Raw genomic sequence first — 18,910 nt, 5'->3', positions numbered from 1 at the left:
ACAAAAGCATAATTAAGGGGGAGGCGAGGCGAAAAGTGTGGCCATAAAAGGTTCCAGAGGCTTATTAGATGTTAAATCTGACATCTCCGAACGTGGGATCCTCATGCCCTCAACCTACTCAATAACTTCTACAAAGACAAAGTTCCATTCTCATTAAGCCCTACCACTATTTGCGATGACTGTTATATCCCGGCTGTCTATAGTGAAGCAATAACTACCAGAATACGTATTTGGGTGGCCTTCGGAGATAACTATCGGATGATCGAATCCAAATTTGATCCAGTGTCTCATTCAACACTGATGCTGGTTAACACGAATTCGAGTTCTTTGGGACTCACATATACTTATGCTTTTCTCCTTGCTGCTATTGTCTATGTACATGAAATGTACCTAGCATGCATACCCGCCGCGCCGGCTCATGGTTTGACATATCATTTTGGCGGTTGGTTCCGGATAATTCTTGAAGCGTTACGTGGAGAACCGGCTCTATGACGCTGGAAATATTCTTTGGATATTGAATGCCAATATCCATCCACGGGATAAGTAATGCATTTCTTGCATTCTGACGAGAATACACGCGGGCACACCGGGGGTTGGCGGATCGAGGCTGCTCTTCCGCCTTGGCTTCTCCGTGCGCTTGCCTCTGAGTTATGACAGGACGATTATCGACAAGGTATGATGGGCAGCTTCTGTCCCTCGTTTAGCCCATTCCCGCAGCGCCTGTTCTGAAAATTGCACATGCTGCCCTGGGACTCGTCGGAAATAGGGACAATCGGCAGCTATTCAATCACAAGGCACCGCATCGGGAGGGACATGGATGACCTCAATCTCATGGCAATAATGGCCACTTCTCCAGCCAATGCTTCGAAGGAGAGTATCTCTGTCGAAAGGTATATTTTATCGGGGCCCCAGACGACGGGTGTCCAGGCACAGGCCGTCGAGTTTCGCTTAACAGCGCGAGCATGGCTTGCGTTTGTAACATTGGCTGTGTTAACTTTGATGGTTGCACTTGATGGTACTTCGATTTCCGTCGCGTTGCCTGTAAGCCCCGCAGCGTGGTTACATATCAGATCGGGAATTTGTTAAAGGTATTGATATCTCTGTGCTAGATAATAGCTTCCAAACTGCATGGGACCGCTCTTGAAGCTTTCTGGAGCGGAACCTCCTTTCTTTTGTGCTCGACCGGTATGGAACGACTTCTTACGCGGTTTGTCAGAGTACTGACTCCAGCTTGCGAAGTTTTTCAACCAACTTTTACCTCTTTTTCAAATATTTTTGGGCGCAAACCGATGGTAATCGCTAGCATCCTTTTCTTCCTCGCTGGCGCCCTTATTGCTGGACTTGGCAATAGTTTTACCCTGATGCTCCTCGGGAGATCAGTACAGGGCGTCGGAGGCGGCGGTATAATCGCTTTGTGCGAGGTCGTGGTTACTGATCTCGTGCCCATGAGACTCAGGGGACAATACTTTGGCATCCTAAGCACCATGTGGAGTCTAGGATCTGTCCTAGGTCCGATTGTCGGCGGTGGATTCGCTCAGAATGTTAGTTGGGTAGGTCTTTCCGAGTTCAGAACGCAATTTAAAACGAATAAAGTGTTAATATTTCCCAGAGATGGATTTTCTTTATCAACTTTCCATTTATTGGAGTCGGCATAGTTTTTGTGCTGATGTTCTTGAGACTGAATTTTGTTCCATCCTCCTTGGTGTCTAAATTGCGGCGGATTGATTATTTAGGAACCACGCTTTTTACAGCGAGTGCTACATCCTTTTTGATACCTGTCACCTGGGGTGGCATCATGTACGCTTGGAACTCCTGGCGTACACTTGTTCCGTTAATCCTTGGAGCACTTGGGCTCATTGGAGCAATGTACTACGAGGCCTACATTCCCGCAAACCCAGCTATTCCAATATCAATATTTGCCACCAGAACCGCAGTTGTTACCTACACAGAGACAGTGCTGCACGGTCTAGTTCTATGGTGTGGACTGTACTTTATGCCACTCTATTTTGAGACTATGAAAGAATACACTCCAATCTTGACTGGTGTGGCACTCTTTCCATTGACCTTTACTGTGGCTCCCGGGGCCCTGGCGACAGGCATTGTATGCAGTGTGACAGGCACCTATCGCTGGGCGATCTGGTTGGGATTTATGGTGTCAGCCATTGGGGTAGGTTTGTTGTGTATTTTGTCTGTCCATACCAGCATTGCTGGGTGGATTGTGCTGATGTTACCTGCTGGAATTGGATTGGGCATACTCTTCCCCTCATTAGCCTTTGCTATCCAAGCATCGGCCACTGAGAAGAATATGGCCATTGCTGTTGGAATGTTTAGTTTCTTTCGAGCATTTGGCCAAGCAATTGGGGTTGCTATTGGGGGTGCTATTTTCCAGAATCAAATGTTCAGAAATATCCGAAAATATCCAGAATTGGCTGAGCGTGCGGCGGAATTTAGCAAGGATGCTGCTGCTCTCGTTCAGGTCATCCGGGAGATGGACGATGGTCGCATGAAGCTTGATCTAAAACAGGCATACACGGACAGCCTACGTATAGTGTGGGCAGTTTGTTGCGGGATCATAGGCGCTGGTGGACTGTTAAGTTTATTGACTAAAGCTTATGATTTGAACCGCGGTATCGAATCCGAGCAAACGCTTAAAGAACGGAAACCTGCACGCCTTCGAGACAACGAAGATGCAGTTCCTTAAATTTCTGAAAGAAGCCATACATTTTTTCTTCCTTACTACAAGTTAACCTTAAGCTATACTCTTATGAGATTTTGCGTTAATGAGCATGCATTACTCCGTGGACTTGACAGTTATTCCCACAGGGTATTTCACACCTATTTATATCTCTAGGCGCTTCTAGAAGCCTTCTCATGCCAAGTCTCTAGTGAGTGCATTTTTTCCTTATTGTACGGAGTACGGAGTAGGAATTCGGGGATCTAGAGCCCCACTACTTTTTGGTATTAGGAATGCTGGAGCCATGAGACTTCATGAGCTGTAACTCCACAAAAGCGGACATATCAGGCCAAATGATAATTCCATCCTTCGGAGCACGGCATCTCCGGAAATAATGGAGAGGATGATGTAGCACCGCTTCAGATGTACGTACCAGAGAGTGGAGCGCAAATTTCCGTAGTAGATGAATTAACCAGCGGTCATGATGGAATGGTTAAGGTGGAGGCTGATCTTCGTCATCGACACAACACCTTGGAGTTAAATAAAGCTCATCTATTAGTCTTTGGGCATGTGGTCTCCTAAATAATTTTATTTTGCCAGCCGAATCGAGGAGCCTTTGGCCCCTAATGCACCAGAAACGCCGAAAAACGATGCAGAAATATCAAAGGATATCCGACTATAAATACATCAACCACAGCCACTAGGGATGTATTGACCTTGGACCATGTTTATTCAAATCCGATCAGTTGAATCGATGACCCGTTTCGAGCTCGGAGTCGGTTCAAACCGTTCCATCGGCGGGGGCAAGCAATTTTGATAGCCGCGCATCGTATCTTGAAACGCAAGCCAATATGTGGCGATATAACTAACGGCGCTAATCATTGTTGTTTTAACTGCTCCCACTGTTCCGGGGTATAACATTTTGGTGTCCAGGCATGGATCGCAGCAATCTCTGCTTTCAAAGCCGAGTTCACCAATCGGTGTCGAGCGAGCATAGTTTTCTTATCGAATTGCGGAGAGACGATTACAGCTTGAAAGGCTTGACCACAACCGCCTAATCCAGGATGGGTAACCCTTTTTAGCAAATTCGTCCGGAGACGTTGAACGAAAAGACTGCGACGTTTCCTGGGGAAAGGGAAGAGAATAACCAAGGCCGTACCTGACAAATCCTGGATTTCCACATGCTGAGCACCCAATTTCGCTATCAGGGTCTCCTTTATGGACTCAGCAGTGACGCCGGATGAGTTACCGGCTTGTTGGGCTGCATCCGCCATGGCTGCAGATATGCTATGACTTTGGTAAAATGTTCGCTGGGTGCGGAGGAGATGGAAAGTCCCGCGGGAAAAGAGGTGGCGGGCGTACATATAGAGCGGGGAACAAATTCCGTTGCCTCAGGTATCAGAACAAAAAAAAAAAAAGAAAAAAAGGGTCCGGGGGAATCCAGGCCGCTCCGTCTTGGTTATTGACTGTCCCTCGAGATTTTGAGCGCAACTTGCGCCAGAACGCCTAAAAATGGCGGGGAAATGTTCAGCCAAGGCCGACGCTGACTCATCAACACGCTTCCCCCACAAAAGTCGCGATGAGGTAATTAACCAATCCGAAAGCTCGCAATTGAAGCTTCATTTGAGGAGAAAATCGTCGACGGCATCGTTCCATCTCGCAGACCTAGCTGGCAAAGTAAATAGGTTCTATTGCTCGGCATATTTGTCTCCAGCTGATGATTCGTACGACGCTACGGACCGGCATAATGGCGTCCTATCGCTCCTACATAACTTCTCCGTTCTCAGATGCAGTTGTCGAGTGCATGCGGAGACTGTACGAATTAACTCGCCATCATCCCCGAATCGATAGCGGCTGATCAAATTTGCACAGATATCCTGAGAGCCTCGCAGATAAAAGTTTTGATAACACGGGGTGTGAGTCCAATTCGACCCTGTTTTCCACGCATTCATAGCTAATTTAAGACGTGAACAGTATTACTTGAAGCGCCCTGGAATAGGAAGAGACAGCTGAAGAACTCTGCATTATTAACAATCGACCTAACGCAGGCGGTTGCCGCCGAGGCTATCGAGCGTGGGGATTCGATCATCATTGCATATCGTACAGTCCAACCCTAGTCCAGACCGATCAATTGCGCAAAAGCTGATGGATGCTCGACAATGTAGACCCTATAATATTTCGTGGATTGAAATCTCTAACTTCCAATAACACGCAACAGCAAACCCTGCTTCGACTTGCGGCGGAAGGCATAAGTGTTTACTCTCCGCATACCGCCGTCGATGCTGTCCCTGGTGGTATGGCAGATTGGCTCTGCGACATCGTAACTCGTTCCGTGCATGAGAACCCACAAGTCCCTATCAAGAGCAAACAGGCAACAGACGACAGCACAGGGCCATCGTCGATATCAGGTATATCCCAGCCTCCACCACTCCCTCCTCGGACGGCTTCGCGAGGTGCCTTGCCGCATATAGTTGTTCCTGGATCTCACACTTCTTTGTCGAATGTAGCCTCTGATGCCGTAATTCCCCATTCTCGTTCAACCATCCTCCAAAATCCCTTGCCGCCGCCCGGGTTTGAAGGTGCCGGCGCGGGCCGTCTTGTATCCTTCTCCACTCCTCAGCCCTTAACATCAATCATTAAACGCATCGGCACCACACTCGGTCTTCCACGTGGCCTACCTCATTTTCCTCTTGCTATACCCCAAGACTCAAACGTTGCCGACATGGAAATCAGTACTGTGGCCACCTGTCCGGGCTCTGGCTCATCGATACTGATGAAGGACGGCAAACCCGTCGCGGACCTGCTGTTAACTGGAGAAATGAGCCACCATGACGCATTGGCTGCGATCGAGAATGGATCAGTGGTGATAGCTCTCTTTCATTCTAATTCTGAACGGGGCTATTTGCATGATGTTATGCGAGGCAAGCTCGAAGAAGCGCTGAGGTTGGAATGGGGTCAAATGATTGAAGATTTGGCTGACCTGCCTGAGACGGCGAGCAGTGGAATGGCCAATACGCTGAACGATCCGAGTGTGGAGGTAAAAGTGAGTGAGTGCGATAAGGATCCGTATTCGATCGTGGCGTGGCCGGAAAACCTTTAGGATTGAGGGGTTGGTGAAAGTTAAGGGTTGTATATTCATGCCAGATCTGACTTTCACAAGCACATGTATATTGGTGATTTCTAGGACTCATAGTCAAGGGTATAAGAGCCGAGAAGCCAAGGATCCTGCGATTTCCGTCAAGATTATGAAGATTCACATTGTACTATGCATAGAAAAGCCAGACATTCCACAACGTGGAGCGCTGTTGAACCAGATATCCAATATTGGATCGACTATACTACTCAACTCAACAGCACCCTGATTTCCCCCGTCGTCCTTGGGAACAGAACGCGCAAACTCCAGGCGCCAACCTGGCCACTAGTCTCACCTAGAGCAGCAATCTCATCCATTTCCTTCCCTGCCGCTGAGCTGCTAACCGTTCCCGCAACGCTCATTTTCTCTCTCGCCTCATCCGCGCCCACAATCATGCTTTCCACCAACTCAAAATCACAGCAAAATGCTTCAACGGCTTCCTCAGTAGCATTTTTCACCAAGCCGGGACTGTGGATACGTTTCAAGTTATCCGTCGCATCGACGAGTGCCGAAGGAAGGAAATCGTCCAGCTGTTGGCTGATTGTAGACAAGGATTCGGGTTGAAATTCTGGCAGAGATGCAATATCAGCGAGGTTGCGTGATAGTCCGTTACCCGTGGATGATTCAGAGGTGCTCTTTGGCATGAATGGCTCAAGGGCTGCGGTAAGGGTTTGTAGGCCGGTTTCCCTAAGGAGGAAATCGTGTTGAATGTCGAGAAGGTTGGTTTTGAGAGACGTTAAGGTTGATGATAATCGAGGTAGATGCGTGGCGCACGCAAATGGAAAGGGAGATATGGCATCGCGAATGACAAGAATGGAGTTGGTTTGGTATATTGTTCTCGAAGTGAAATTGGAAAGTGCAGTGGATGATTTTTCCGCGAGATCCAGGAAGGGATCCAGAGTAGCTCGAATGATTGGGCTGAATTTGTTCTCGTTCTGCGATGTATCATCGGTAATATCGTGTCGAAATGAAGAATCGTACGCCTTCATAAGCGGAACAAGGTTGTCGATGGCATCAGTAAGGAATTCTGGAGCACTCAAGTCATCCGGAGGAATCAAGCCGGACGGATCACCAGTGATCGTGGCAATTTGATCATGGATCACTGCCTCCAGGCGTTTAAAGACAAAATCTTGCAGGGAGGTAATGGCTTCCACTAAAGCTGAGTCGTGACCAACAAGCTTGGAGAATGTGGATTCGTAGAAAGCCAAAAGGTTCATAATCTTATAGAGAGTAACCAACTCGTCATGTCCTTGCACGGCCAACTCCACCCGTTGCTTTAATGAGCGAGCCACGCCGCTCATATCACGAGTCACAAGTTCTTTTAGCGCCTTCTCTCCATCAAAGACAGATTGCTCATCGTTGATACGGGACCACGGCTCACTGCTTATGCCAGCTTCAATACCCTTTACTAGCTCACCCCCATCGGATATAAAAAGTGCCTCTAAAGCTTCCCTCTCTGAGACTGTCGCAGAATGAACCCAGGCAAGCATGTCCCCGACATAGCGAAGGGGATCATGAGCAGAGAACTCTATGGGTTTAGCATTCGCATCAAGTCGATCGCCTGAAACTGCTGCGGTCAAGGCATAGTGGAAAGAATCCGATAGAATATATTCCCGGGCTTCGGCGAAGAAATCCAAACAGCTATGAAATAAGGTAGGCCGTTCTGCCAATACCCGAAGGCCTTTTCTTATCGAGCTGCCCATTTGGGGGTCTTCGAGATTTGAAGACTTGAATTCTTTTTGTATCCATTTGTAAAGCTTCATAAACGCCGAGTTAAGATTTTTTGAGCTTTGTTCCATGATCTCTAGTCCCAGTCGTTGATTCTCACCACCAAGTAACACTTCACAGTCTTTGTGTATCCGTTTTTGGCGGGAAAGAATTTGGAAAAAGCGGTCATCAACCGGTTCAGCGGTGGAGGTTAAAATAGAAATATCGTCGCTTGAAAGTACAAAGTGTTTATTGAAGGCGTCAAGCAAGTGCTGCTTCGTCTCAACCTCTTGCTTCTGTGACAGGAGAGCGGCGGCCTCTTCAAGGACTGGTTCGGTTTCCTGACGTGCAGATGTAATATGTTGACGCATATCCTCGCATATTGTATTAAGATGGGATATTGCTGCTCCAATTCGGGATAGTTGCTGGATTCGACTGTCGTTAGCACTAAACGAAGCTCCAGGGTACCATAAGCCTTACCTCGGCGACCTTCCCGAAATCCTGTATAATACTGCCATTGGAGTCTATGACTTCTTTTTGAATATCCAGTCTCAACGTCCTCCGCGTTTCCGCCGTGTTTTGCAAGCCCCTCTTGTCTAGGGTTTCCAGCGAATCCCGAATATCTGGGTCTGTGTATGAGGTGGATAGGACCGCATTGAGGCGGTTGAACAATGCAGTTGGCTTGGGGGTTGAACCCGTATTAGCCATATGAGGGGAAGATGGCATGCCATCTGGAGAAGGGCTGCCGGCAGCCATAGCTTATCAGAATCGATTGTTGCGCTTTCAAGCCCAGATCACACGAGTGTTTAGCTTGGAACATCTGCGCAGACGACAGAGCAACTTGCACACGAAATGTCATCCAATCAGCGAGTATCTTCGGGTATGGAATAAAATTGTTCCTTGAACACCTCAACTTCGTCTGGTGAACTGGCTTAAGGGATGGTAGGCAAAAGGGTTTACATATCCTCAAAGAGCTTGTGTCCAGATTATTTAACTGGGTCATGGAGGAATTCGAGACTATTTCATCGCCGTCCAAAGCCCGCCAAGCAGCTTCTCAGGCGAAAGATTGGGCATACGTTATGAACTGGCTGAACCATAAGTATGCAAATTCTCCAAACCGTGTTCCGAATTTCGAGCGCAATGAAGATACCCTCAAAGTCCTCCTGAACCTGGCTGCAGCCAATGACACCGCAGATGAAGAAGAGGCGCTCATACATCGTGTCAGAGAGGAAACAATCGGCCTCCTAAAGGCTGAAGAGATTGAATCTCCAAATTTGAAACTTGATCTTCTCGAGGATATCCAAGCTGCCCTTAGTGACGAAAGCTCGAACCTCCTCCAAGACCTTGCCGAAACAGTGGTTCTGTTAGGTGTGCCCACCGGGGATGTTGGGAATCGTGATCGAAGTCTTTTGAATATGACAAGGGCGGAGTTCGACGCCACTGAGCAGCTACGAAAACTGGAAGAATTGCAGAAGTACCTGGAAAAAGAACTGGCTACGCTTCATATGCGACTCGAAGAGCTTAAGGACGAGCACAACTATGAAACCCCTCCAGACCTCCCCGCCAAGACTAGCGAATGGTTGAGGGGCAAGAGAACGGTAGAGGCAAAGGCTAAAGAGTATCAAAGGAGAATTACGGCGGGCAGAAGTGCCTCGGACAGAGAGGGTACGAAAATTGAGGATCTAATGGCTGAAGAGGAAAGAGTGGTCAAGATAAGCGAAAACGTGAAGCGACTTGAAAAGAAAGTCGAAACCTTCCACGGGTTACCATCTAATATTCTGGATGCAAAATTGGAATATCAGAAACTTGAGAGTGAACTTCGTTCTCTCATTCAACAGCGTGACAATTTGTTTGAGGGGTTAGTCGACAGGGGCAAAAGCCAATAGCAACTTTCATTCCTACTTGTCACCCTACATTGAAAAGGACGTCATACCACTTTATCCGGATTGATTCACGTTGAGTTATGGTATCATATAGTACATCACACGTTCCTTGAAGGAGTCCAAAGCGCCGAGAACATTATACCAACAAAGCCAAAGATCGTTGCCGGAGCAAGTCGTCTACTTGTCCATCCCTAAAGCGGTCTTCACCTTATCGCCACTATTAATCGGTTCAGCAATTGGTCAATAATAATATGCTAGCGGGTGATCTCACATTGTGGAAGTAGCACCACCCTGCTGGTTGTCGCTGGAGCGCTGGCCCTTGTCGAAGGCCTCCTGGGCACTTCCTTTATTTTCGTCTGGCTGGAGACCACTGCAAACATGTTAGCCTACAGTGCAAAAAAGAATAACACTTTGCTAGGCTCCAATTTACCGAGCAATGCGGTCCTTAGTGTCTGTGGCAGCCTCCTTAATCTTCTCTTGAGTAGATTTGGTCGACTCAGGAGTTATTTCCTCCTTAGCTTCTATGAAAGCCATACAACATTAGCGACACTGCTCACAAAAATAAGCCCAACCGCCGAAGGCAGACGGAGATCATACTGGTTGAGAAATCCTTGCGGCCTGGATCAGACATGATTGCGGTTTGGTTGATCAATTCGAACGGGGCTTTCGTAAAACAACTGAAAAAGCTAAGGTTCTCGATTTCTCCTTGTTGATTAATGGCAGCATAAAGCCATTAGAACTCGAGCATTGTGCATGACTTTATACCTTTTGCGAACGAGGGATTACGCACATATCCCACGCCCACATGGGACGCAAAGGGGTTCTCGGGGCATATCCAACTAGAATCTTGGATATGACGTGGGATAATAGGGCACCTTGGTTTCCCTTAACACAAAAAAAAAACTGGTTTAAGGGCATCAGATACCCTTTGTCACGCGGTCGAGACGAGTTGACCCCAGGATTTTGAGCTTTGGTTTGATGTGGTGATAATTATGATGTCATCCCCCCATCAGCGGAAACTCGGAAGGTTCCCAAACCGTTGGCACTGGCTTGGTGACCCACAGCAACTCGATTATCGATATCTTCAGTATCTCAAGATATCCAGCAACGTCACGAGGGGATCCCCTCTCAGGAGTGTATACCTCAAGAGAGGCACTTCTGTTGTGTGTCGGGAACTCAAAAAGAGATCGCGACAACAAGAATTTGCTTATGGATTGTTCCGATTATCACTTTAATGTGATGTCAGGAAGCGACCCAGGAGAGACTATGACCAGAGCCTGCCCTTCAGGCTTCTTAGCAACACGTCTTTTGTTCAGACGAATCTTCTTTGGATGTTCCTGGATGACTCCAGCCTGTGGATATTGATCAATTGAGCGGTCATGGAAATGGTCCCTGCCTGAGTCAGAGAAAAAGAATGAAAACCTACACCAGGGAACCTAATCAGGAACGACAATCTACTGGCATAGTGCTAGGTTTCAAACTGGGCTTATATCAAACGACGAGCGCCGGCCCAGTTTTGACTCGGTTGTTACCAGGGCTGAAGGAGAAGTGCTTGCTAACGATCCGACGCCACAATCCATCGGGGACGGCTGGCCGATTATACCAACTGAGACCATATGAAGTTTGCGGGAATAAATTTAAAAAAAAAAAAAAAAAAGGAAAAAAAAAGAGAGGAAAATAAAGAGCCTTTGGGCCGAGGTATGTTTGAAAGGTTGAAGCAAAAGCTGTGCATGTTTTCAAATCTATGGGAAGCACTATAATTTGTTGTAATATAGAAAGCGAGCTCTGCATGTTGGGTTTTGGTCTCTTTCAGATACCTGAGGATCCGATGGAATTATACAGATGAGTTTGGCTCTTGCAGACAGTAACACATAGCATACGGCCGACTCAGGGGCGCAGCTTGTTGTGATGGGCATAGAAATTAATGCGATTTACGCTGCGAATGCGAGTATTATCGGGCGCTGATGGAGACTTGTTGTTGAGATATCGGAGATGCTGCAGATACCTTTAGCTTGCTTGTCGTTTTCCTTATGGTTCCTTATGACTATTTCACCGATTTTGTTTGGCATATAACAAACCAGGCCTGCTGGAGTATGGGGTACAGAGTACGGGGTACTCCGTACGGAGTACGGAGTACTACGTTCAGCGTACTCCAGGTGGCTATGACGTAGGCAGCCTCCTGTCCCCACGTGATGGCCGCCTGTGGGCCCGTGCGCTAACGAAGGTCGACTCCCTTGCATCCAGTGAAACGCCCCAAACATCCGTTACTACAGCCTAACCGATGACTGAAGACACCCCTCACAACAAGCGAGAGTCACGTACAATGCCGTCATTTCTAGATCTCATTTAGCTGCCCAGAAGGCTTATCTGTTTTTCCAAGTCTTTGTTTTATTTGACTTCAAGCGCTATCTTTTGCGTATACGGACAACCGGTTCATGTCGACTTCTGGGGCTTCCGCGACCTGGGATTTCACTCCTGCGATCAACTTACTTTACTCTTTCAAACCTGAGCCTCAACCGAAACCTATCGAAATCCTTCGAAGCATTCAGTCCGAGTTTACCGAAGCTCGCAACCATGGTGCCGCATCCCCATCCGGACGGGGGCGTGAGGATAATAGTAGTGGAAAGCTAGGCGATTTCAGTGCGCTTTGGACGTTTCTCTCGCAGCCCAGCCCTACCGCGCCGGACAATATTGAACGAGGCGCGACTCCTGGGGTAGGAGCCTCTGATTGCAAGGAAAACCAAAGGACCAACCTTGAGGAAGCCTCGGCGGCTACTGTTGAATGCCAGCCAGAGCTATGCGGCATGCAACCAAAGAAGATTTTACCTAACAAAAGGAACCCACCATCTGTTTCAAGTGCTCCTCCAGGCGATACTGAAGCAACGATCCCTGAATGCCGGCCGATTCAAATCTTGAAAAATCCAAATCGCATTCGGCGAGCGTGTCTACCAACGCCCCCTCGCCAAGAATCCCTGGGTTTAGCGGAGCGTCCACAGCGCCACCCACCCCGCGACATCATCCCATTGGTGCGGCCACCGAACACCCCGAACAGGTCACTTGCGAAACATAAATACCAGGTGGAATCTAAACTGGGTGGCTCCACTGCTGAAAAGAGATCCGATCTCATCAGTCATCTTTACAAACATCATAGAGACCAGCGATTATACTTGGCCAACCCCAAACTCTGTGACTCGGCGTTTATATCATCGAATATCAGCTCAAATGGAATCCACATATTTGTTGACATATCTAATGTAAGTCCATCCTAGCTTCTGACACTCCCGACGTGCGGAGATTCATCTTAGTTTTTGCACAGGTGATGGTTGGATTCCATGATTGCATCAAAATTGCCAGGGATATTCCAACTACCGTCCGAGTTCCACGCCTCCCATTATCCTTTCATAACTTGTCGCTAGTTCTCACGCGAGGTCGACCAGTCAGCAAGCGGGTGATTGTGGGCTCTGACCGCTTTCCAGCGATAGATGAGGCTGAGAAACTTGGTTACGAGACTAACATCCTAGTACGGGTCCAAAAGCTGAAAGAAGCAACCCCCCAGAAGAATCAGGTTTCCAAAGGAAGAGGTACCGTCGGTGCCAAATGCTGCGGTAACAAGCAGCAGGACCAATCTAGTGGGTCCGAAAGCAGCTCTAACAAACCTGTCCCAGAGAAATGGGTGGAGCAGGCTGTGGATGAAATCTTACATCTTAAGATTCTCGAAAGCATCGTTGATACCGATGAACCTTCGACTATCGTCCTTGTAACAGGGGACGCAGCCGAAGCCGAGTATTCTCAGGGATTTATGAAAATGGTCGAGCGCGCCTTAATGAAGGGATGGACCGTCGAACTGGTTAGCTTCAGCTGCACCATAAGCCGCGCTTACACCGGAAAGGCGTTTCGATCCAAATGGGGTTCCAAGTTCTCGATAATCGAGTTGGACAGATACGCGGAACATCTGTTGGACATGTGACCCCGTTAGCAAGCGATGCCTTGCGCGTTAGCACATGGTCTGGGTGAAACCAGACTGTGAAGCTATTAAGTTGCTCGTATCTAAGCTACCCTTTGTCGACTGACATTGAAACAAATGGGACCGTTCAGTTAACAGAGACTAAAGCACTTAAACTGCTAGGACCTAAAGATGTTTATTTTACGACTTCTGCTGAACGAGTCTTCTCCTATTTTGAACCAACCCATCACATATTTGAAGGTAGACTTGCTTTTGGCCAGTAGCGCTAGTATTCCGAAGCCAAGTAGAACTTCCCCGCTGAGGAATTATGTTATTGGAAATTACAATAAAGAAATATATATGTATCTCCCTGTGATTGAGACTATTCGAACATCCCGCCGTGCGAGCGGCCTTGAAAACATATTTCCTAATAAAGTTAGTCTGGCTCATTTAAGCTTTAAGCCACCATCCGTTGTCTGACATCAGCGAAACGTCGGCGAATTGGTTGTTTTTGCATATCAGTCCTGTCGTCTGCCGCTCACCAGCTACATCAGTCCCAGACCGAGGCTCGAGCTGGTTGTTCTCACTATAGAAGAATTTTACATACCAGAAAAGACTACGGGCTTCATTGGCTCTGGGAAAATCTCCACGAGATCTTAAAACGGGCTCGACGTGGACAATCCAGCTGCGTGCTATTACCCCTCTTCATGAGAAAGGTCGAGCTTTTACTTGGGCGCAGCGTGTTTTCAGGGCGCCTCCTACTAATCCTTTATTATGTAGCAAGAGTACAAGAGCCGCTCCTAAGTCGCCCGTCAAAATGGAATTAGACAAGGAGCCTACGCAAGGATATAACTCAACTCTGTTGTACGGGGGTGCGATGTCGGTAGAACTACCCAAAGGATGGAAAAATATCAGGTAATAATAGGCCATTTGATTTATTTATATGACCAAGTTTGCTAGCGGTTAACACTACCCAGTACCATTGCCAGTGCCTTAAGCTAACCCGTGCTCTTAGCAACGTGAGGCCGATTCCCGACAACCAAGAAGTCTTTGCTTCTGGCACGGGCTACGATATGAGCGTAATTGTCGAACTCCTCGAACGCGTAGAGTCAGATTCCGAACCTATGCATGCAGCAGTGTCCAAGATGCCGCCTGGAGCGTCTACGGAAGACGTGGATGCGCTGGCACTTCTCGCCCACATTCACGACATCTGCGACGCCAACAGGGATCAATTTGAAGTTGTAGACGGGCCAAAGTCATCGCACCCCACTGGCCGTACTCAGGAGGGCCCTACATATGTCTGCGAAGTGAATATTCTGTCGCATTCGACCCGGATTAATCACTCCAATGCGTTGCGAGAGCCTGATCAAGTTACAAAATGCTACATGTTTATGGTTCGATTGGTGCAGCAAGGCACGGATATGCTCGTTCATGTCAATCTTCCGATCACCCCGCTCAAATATAACTCAGACCCAAGCGCTGTTCCTGACGCAGAACGTCAAGCGAAGGATATACTCGAGCACCTTATGAATACTCTGAACTTTATCGATTTCTCGATGTTTGGCTAAGTAGATGGTCATGAAACATGGTTTGGCATGGACGATCGCCTCAGGCCATGCACAGTGACGCTGAATGGCCGCATTCCATGCTTCCAAACACTTTTGCTAGTCGCTTGCTAGGACAACGAAGCTGTAGAGAGACCCATGACAACAGAGGAACTCCCATTCTCAGCACGTTGCATCAGCGTTAAGCATTACATACCTCCGACTTACTGGGAACGAGAAAGTATTCGATGTAAATGGAAGAGCTCGGAGATATAGAAAAATTCATTATTATATTAGAACAATCATTACGGGCTTGATATGGTCATATTTTTATGATCAACTATTTAGGCGAATGCTCCCCATCGAAGTCAACATGGCGTCTGCTCCTCCAGCCAACTCCTTTAAGCCTGTACGATTCCTCTCATCTCCTTGCTTCGCAGCCGTTTTCCTTGGCTTTGGTTGTATTTGCACCAATTTCCCTTTACATTTCCCACATCTCGACTTCTCTGGGTCGATACTCCTTGAATGTCTTCCATACTCGTGAGCACACTCCACGCAGCACCAAATATATTTGTAATTGATCGCATATGTGTGCTTGGTGGTGATCTCAACCCGTCCTGCATAAGAAGGATTCTCATTAAGGGCTTTTTTGCATCTCTGCGCCCACGCTTTGAAACTCGCTCCATGGGGATTATCACGAACGTTCGAGATCATGTAGTTGGCTAAATGGCAGTATTCGTGAGCAAGGGTATTGAAGAGTCTATCGTCTGAATCGACAACTTTATCTGCAAGCTCGATAGACGCGTGATGCCGGTAAGCAGCCTGGGATGGGAGATATTCAGGAGAACTAGCTGTCCTAGAATCGCTCGAATTATGACTAGCAGCAAAACAACTCGACGCTGTTTGCGTAGGTTGTTTCTGTTTAATGTGCTCGCGTTTCCAACTTGCTCTTCCGGCTGTTGTGTTGAGTTTATTGCTCCATATTATTCGCACCCCGCCTGCTGCAGCTGCCAATTTCTGGATCTCACCTCCCGTCACGCTGTCATCTAATTCCTTAAAGAACTTCTCTGCAAGAGAAACTTTTCTCTTATCAAATTCGCGTTTCTCAGCCTTCTTGATTGCTGCGATTGATTTTGTAGGACTTCCTTTGGCCTTCTTCGGAGAAAGCGGTGGCGCTTTCTCTGGGGATGAGAGCGGGGAGTTCTCATCGCCGTTATCGTCGCTCTGGTTGTCGGAGAAGATTGTAAAAGTTTGTGGCCACTTCCGTGGAGACTGCAGTTTTTTAGGCGAAAATTTGTCGTTCCAACCATTGATGATATCCTGGCTCCAGAAAGCATCTATACTTGGTCGATAAGGGGATGGAGGAATTCGTTTTGGGGTCTTTTTTGGCGATTGGAGCCGCGGCTTTGATGGACTGGTTGGAGGAGTGACGAATTCCACTACCTTTTTTATTGGCTGATTGTTCGATGACCTGGAGGATGTTTAGTTAATCGGTGGAAATGCGAAAGCTGGCCAGTGTGACTTACTGTGCGCCATCGCTCTCGTCGTCATCGCTCATTTTGCTGCTATCTTGATCCTTCCGCTCTGGCAATACTGGATGAGCTTTACGAAAGGATAGTTTTGGTTGAAGGTCTGGTTTGGAAAGCTTTGTTTTGTTTAAGATTTCAGCTAGATCATCAATATCAGATGCATCGGGTGCATCTTGTGTGTTGGTTTCAACATTTGTGTTCTTTGTGGTATTTTCCTTATTCTGTGGTCTTCTCCCTCTGAATAATCTTCTTGCTGGTGTTCTCGGTTTGACAATTATTTCATCTTCACTTTCTTCAATTTCGTCAGTGCTTTCGTGGTAGCTGATGTTCTCATCATCACCAACAATAAAATCATCCAGAGAGTCAAATTCACCATCATCATCATCACCATCATCGTCATCGTCACCTTCGTCCAGTCTTCCTTTCTCGTCCTTTTCTGATATATATTGCTCAGTTATGCTCGGCTTCTTTATACGTTTTCCAACAGAGAAGCGACTTTCTGTGATAACCTTTCCGGGTCGAGCACTAGAGGCGCTAGATTTGGTTTCGTTGAACAGACCTTTCTCGTCATTCTCCTTTTCGTAATCTCCGCTTCCAGGGTTGGTGTTTTCATTATCTGACGAGTAATCATTGTAGCGACTTTCCTCCCTTCCTGATACCCGCCGAACTTGGTATAAGATGTTTTTCTTATTGAAGCCCAATGGCCGTAGTCGCCTCTTCCTGTGCGATCCCAACCCGGTCGATTCAATTGCTCTTGGCCCTGGTCGTTCAATTGAGGCTTCTGAATCGTCGACATCTTCGCTTTCTTCTTCCTCGCTGCCATACTGATCCCGATCTTTATCCAATATCCCGGTCTCGCTATCCTCCGTGCCGCTTTCCTCTGCGTCGAGGTCGAGATATCCGGAGTCGCCTCGTCGATACTCCTCGTCATCTTTATAATAATCCTTTTTGTCAGGTTCATCTTCGTAAATAGTTACTTTCTCTTTGTTGTCCCTTCTCCGGATAACTGGACTCGTATATTTGTGGTGAACAGGATCTGCAAAGGCTTTTTCATTTTCACGAACAACCTTTGAATCCTGGAAGGAGCCAGTAGCCTCTGGGGCATTTGATGGAGCCTGTCGTAATCGTGCCATAATTTGTTGTTCTTCTGAAGCTCAATGCAATGTTCCAGTTGTGGATGATGCGTAACTATCACCTCTGAAAGTGAAAGGCGACGTTCGTTGTGGTCAGTCGGTTGACCCGGCAACCGGTGATCCCAACCGGTGCCACCACCACCCTCACGGTAAAAAGGAGAGTCTACGGAGTACTGAGTATGGAGTACTCCGTACTCTGTAAAGATATGCTCGGGTAACCGGCAAGTTTAGATCGTGTTTCGCATGCAAAGCTTCATGAAAAAAGGATAAGAGTGTCAGTCATGATTCCATTCTCAACGCTGCTAGCTACACAGGAACATTGGGCATCATCTTATGGCTCCCCATTTCGTATCCAGACCGAAGTTTGCTCGATTCAAGGGAGATAACAGTCAGTTGTTTCCCTCTGCTTTTTTCATGAGATGGATAAAGACAAATCTGAAAAAGACTCCATATTACTGCTGATCCTCCACTCACGTATAGACGAATTGTTGTCTGAAATCCCAAATAAACGCGTGTACCCTATTTCCAGCTACGCACTCTGGATGGTGATCTTCTTTGTCTGGGGAGCTGTCGCCTTGGGCACCACGATAGATAGCACTCCATGCCTCAAGTTCGCCTTTACCGCATCCTGGTCCACCCTGGTCGGGAAATTAAAAGACCGTTGGAACTCCCCAACCGACCGTTCGGATACCCAGTACCTTTCTCCTGTCTCTGTCTCCTTGCCTTTAGCTGCCTCTGAGGCTTTGCCAGGCGGAGTTCCGGACGTGTATGAACGCTCTGTGCGGCCATGGATAACTAGGGTGTGGGGGTCGCTGAATTCAATGTTAATATCTTTTTGGTCGATACCGGGCAGCTCGCCATCAAGCATGTATGCTTCCTTGGATTCACGGACGTCGAATTTCGGCGCAAAAGAGAGGGCACCAGAGCTTCGGTCGGCACGATGAGCGTCGTAGTCATCTAGGAGACGAAAGAGAGTGCCGAACTCGCTATGTGGTCCGCGTGGAAAGAGAGCCATACTGTTGGTCGTTGACGGAGAATTACTTGAGACGTATCTAGGATGATGATGGAGTAGAGGTGAGATTCGACGCGAGTAACGGGTAACTTTGCCTGTGGATCTGATGAGCTTCGAAGGAACTCGACTTGCTTGCGATCGCAGAGCCTGCATCTCACACACAAGATTGAATCCGCCTTTTAACCTGGAGCAATTGGATGGGTGAAACCTGCCTGTCCTTTTATGCTTTGACGTGTACTTAGATGACGAAATGAACAGAAGTTCCCGAAGCATCTCGATGATACGAGATGCCGATAAGCAATACAGCCCAGTCATATAAAATGGCATACTACTTACGCATGTTTTCGCCATG

General features: G+C 47.6%; 11 protein-coding genes across 11 annotated transcripts; 5 read left to right on the top strand and 6 right to left on the bottom strand.

The window, feature by feature from the left end:
- The first annotated feature begins 166 nt into the window (after nucleotides 1-166).
- On the top strand, nucleotides 167-2,735 carry CIMG_01742 (MFS multidrug transporter). Its single transcript, XM_001247970.2, has 4 exons — nucleotides 167-1,041; nucleotides 1,110-1,185; nucleotides 1,240-1,541; nucleotides 1,610-2,735. Exons 1-4 carry the CDS (start codon nucleotides 739-741, stop codon nucleotides 2,699-2,701), a joined length of 1,773 nt encoding a protein of 590 aa, XP_001247971.2. The 5' UTR covers nucleotides 167-738; the 3' UTR covers nucleotides 2,702-2,735.
- Nucleotides 2,736-3,205: 470 nt separating this feature from the next.
- On the bottom strand, nucleotides 3,206-4,129 carry CIMG_10808 (BolA domain-containing protein). Its single transcript, XM_012358907.1, has 2 exons — nucleotides 3,834-4,129; nucleotides 3,206-3,728 (listed from the first exon to the last, which is right to left on the bottom strand). Exons 1-2 carry the CDS (start codon nucleotides 4,036-4,038, stop codon nucleotides 3,553-3,555), a joined length of 381 nt encoding a protein of 126 aa, XP_012214330.1. The 5' UTR covers nucleotides 4,039-4,129; the 3' UTR covers nucleotides 3,206-3,552.
- A 230-nt stretch (nucleotides 4,130-4,359) lies between these two features.
- On the top strand, nucleotides 4,360-6,749 carry CIMG_01743 (YbgI/family dinuclear metal center protein). The gene is made up of 4 exons (XM_001247971.2): nucleotides 4,360-4,489; nucleotides 4,547-4,590; nucleotides 4,649-4,774; nucleotides 4,840-6,749. Exons 1-4 carry the CDS (start codon nucleotides 4,422-4,424, stop codon nucleotides 5,772-5,774), a joined length of 1,173 nt encoding a protein of 390 aa, XP_001247972.2. The 5' UTR covers nucleotides 4,360-4,421; the 3' UTR covers nucleotides 5,775-6,749.
- On the bottom strand, nucleotides 6,017-8,270 carry CIMG_01744 (golgi transport complex subunit Cog6; the record flags this gene model as incomplete). Its single annotated transcript, XM_001247972.2, has 2 exons — nucleotides 6,017-7,939; nucleotides 7,995-8,270. The coding sequence occupies 2 exons, from the start codon at nucleotides 8,268-8,270 to the stop codon at nucleotides 6,017-6,019; spliced, it is 2,199 nt and encodes a 732-aa protein (XP_001247973.2).
- Nucleotides 8,271-8,481: 211 nt separating this feature from the next.
- On the top strand, nucleotides 8,482-9,446 carry CIMG_01745 (uncharacterized protein). Its single transcript, XM_001247973.2, has one exon. It carries the CDS (start codon nucleotides 8,516-8,518, stop codon nucleotides 9,398-9,400), a length of 885 nt encoding a protein of 294 aa, XP_001247974.1. The 5' UTR covers nucleotides 8,482-8,515; the 3' UTR covers nucleotides 9,401-9,446.
- Nucleotides 9,447-9,574: 128 nt separating this feature from the next.
- CIMG_12761 (heat shock protein) lies at nucleotides 9,575-10,028 on the bottom strand (the record flags this gene model as incomplete). Its single annotated transcript, XM_004445704.1, has 4 exons — nucleotides 9,575-9,614; nucleotides 9,669-9,767; nucleotides 9,828-9,918; nucleotides 9,995-10,028. The coding sequence occupies 4 exons, from the start codon at nucleotides 10,026-10,028 to the stop codon at nucleotides 9,575-9,577; spliced, it is 264 nt and encodes an 87-aa protein (XP_004445761.1).
- Nucleotides 10,029-10,106: 78 nt separating this feature from the next.
- On the bottom strand, nucleotides 10,107-11,013 carry CIMG_12760 (uncharacterized protein; the record flags this gene model as incomplete). Its single annotated transcript, XM_001247974.2, has 2 exons — nucleotides 10,107-10,793; nucleotides 11,001-11,013. 2 exons carry the CDS (start codon nucleotides 11,011-11,013, stop codon nucleotides 10,624-10,626), a joined length of 183 nt encoding a protein of 60 aa, XP_001247975.2. The 3' UTR covers nucleotides 10,107-10,623.
- Nucleotides 11,014-11,683: 670 nt separating this feature from the next.
- On the top strand, nucleotides 11,684-13,721 carry CIMG_10809 (uncharacterized protein). The gene is made up of 2 exons (XM_012358908.1): nucleotides 11,684-12,651; nucleotides 12,714-13,721. Exons 1-2 carry the CDS (start codon nucleotides 11,833-11,835, stop codon nucleotides 13,362-13,364), a joined length of 1,470 nt encoding a protein of 489 aa, XP_012214331.1. The 5' UTR covers nucleotides 11,684-11,832; the 3' UTR covers nucleotides 13,365-13,721.
- A 159-nt stretch (nucleotides 13,722-13,880) lies between these two features.
- On the top strand, nucleotides 13,881-15,233 carry CIMG_10810 (uncharacterized protein). Its single transcript, XM_012358909.1, has 3 exons — nucleotides 13,881-14,056; nucleotides 14,121-14,255; nucleotides 14,356-15,233. The coding sequence occupies exons 2-3, from the start codon at nucleotides 14,158-14,160 to the stop codon at nucleotides 14,906-14,908; spliced, it is 651 nt and encodes a 216-aa protein (XP_012214332.1). The 5' UTR covers nucleotides 13,881-14,056; nucleotides 14,121-14,157; the 3' UTR covers nucleotides 14,909-15,233.
- On the bottom strand, nucleotides 15,221-17,546 carry CIMG_01748 (HMG box-containing protein; the record flags this gene model as incomplete). The annotated part of the gene is made up of 2 exons (XM_001247976.1): nucleotides 15,221-16,355; nucleotides 16,411-17,546. The coding sequence occupies 2 exons, from the start codon at nucleotides 17,544-17,546 to the stop codon at nucleotides 15,221-15,223; spliced, it is 2,271 nt and encodes a 756-aa protein (XP_001247977.1).
- A 259-nt stretch (nucleotides 17,547-17,805) lies between these two features.
- CIMG_01749 (heat shock protein 30) lies at nucleotides 17,806-18,802 on the bottom strand. The gene has a single exon (XM_001247977.2). The coding sequence runs from the start codon at nucleotides 18,559-18,561 to the stop codon at nucleotides 18,076-18,078; it is 486 nt and encodes a 161-aa protein (XP_001247978.1). The 5' UTR covers nucleotides 18,562-18,802; the 3' UTR covers nucleotides 17,806-18,075.
- Nucleotides 18,803-18,910: the final 108 nt, after the last annotated feature.

This window comes from Coccidioides immitis, assembly GCF_000149335.2.
Source record: "Coccidioides immitis RS genomic scaffold supercont3.1, whole genome shotgun sequence".
NCBI lineage: Eukaryota > Fungi > Ascomycota > Eurotiomycetes > Onygenales > Onygenaceae > Coccidioides > Coccidioides immitis.
Note: the sequence above shows the minus strand (reverse complement) of the source record. Positions and strands in the feature narration are given on the sequence as shown.

What these genes read in the sequence shown, in the direction of transcription:
- CIMG_10809 (XM_012358908.1), top strand. Translation starts at nt 11,833, where the DNA reads ATGTCGACTTCTGGGGCTTCCGCGACCTGGGATTTCACTCCTGCGATC. An exon ending in TATTTGTTGACATATCTAAT is followed by an intron (nt 12,652 to 12,713) that starts GTAAGTCCATCC and finishes GTTTTTGCACAG; the next exon opens with GTGATGGTTGGATTCCATGA.
- CIMG_10808 (XM_012358907.1), bottom strand. Translation starts at nt 4,038, where the DNA reads ATGTACGCCCGCCACCTCTTTTCCCGCGGGACTTTCCATCTCCTCCGC. An exon ending in GGAAATCCAGGATTTGTCAG is followed by an intron (nt 3,729 to 3,833) that starts GTACGGCCTTGG and finishes ATCCTGGATTAG; the next exon opens with GCGGTTGTGGTCAAGCCTTT.
- CIMG_01742 (XM_001247970.2), top strand. Translation starts at nt 739, where the DNA reads ATGCTGCCCTGGGACTCGTCGGAAATAGGGACAATCGGCAGCTATTCA. An exon ending in CGATTTCCGTCGCGTTGCCT is followed by an intron (nt 1,042 to 1,109) that starts GTAAGCCCCGCA and finishes TCTCTGTGCTAG; the next exon opens with ATAATAGCTTCCAAACTGCA. An exon ending in GCGGTGGATTCGCTCAGAAT is followed by an intron (nt 1,542 to 1,609) that starts GTTAGTTGGGTA and finishes AATATTTCCCAG; the next exon opens with AGATGGATTTTCTTTATCAA.
- CIMG_10810 (XM_012358909.1), top strand. Translation starts at nt 14,158, where the DNA reads ATGGAATTAGACAAGGAGCCTACGCAAGGATATAACTCAACTCTGTTG. An exon ending in AAAGGATGGAAAAATATCAG is followed by an intron (nt 14,256 to 14,355) that starts GTAATAATAGGC and finishes CCGTGCTCTTAG; the next exon opens with CAACGTGAGGCCGATTCCCG.
- CIMG_01745 (XM_001247973.2), top strand. Translation starts at nt 8,516, where the DNA reads ATGGAGGAATTCGAGACTATTTCATCGCCGTCCAAAGCCCGCCAAGCA.
- CIMG_01743 (XM_001247971.2), top strand. Translation starts at nt 4,422, where the DNA reads ATGGCGTCCTATCGCTCCTACATAACTTCTCCGTTCTCAGATGCAGTT. An exon ending in GTCGAGTGCATGCGGAGACT is followed by an intron (nt 4,490 to 4,546) that starts GTACGAATTAAC and finishes AAATTTGCACAG; the next exon opens with ATATCCTGAGAGCCTCGCAG. An exon ending in AAGTTTTGATAACACGGGGT is followed by an intron (nt 4,591 to 4,648) that starts GTGAGTCCAATT and finishes AGACGTGAACAG; the next exon opens with TATTACTTGAAGCGCCCTGG.
- CIMG_01749 (XM_001247977.2), bottom strand. Translation starts at nt 18,561, where the DNA reads ATGGCTCTCTTTCCACGCGGACCACATAGCGAGTTCGGCACTCTCTTT.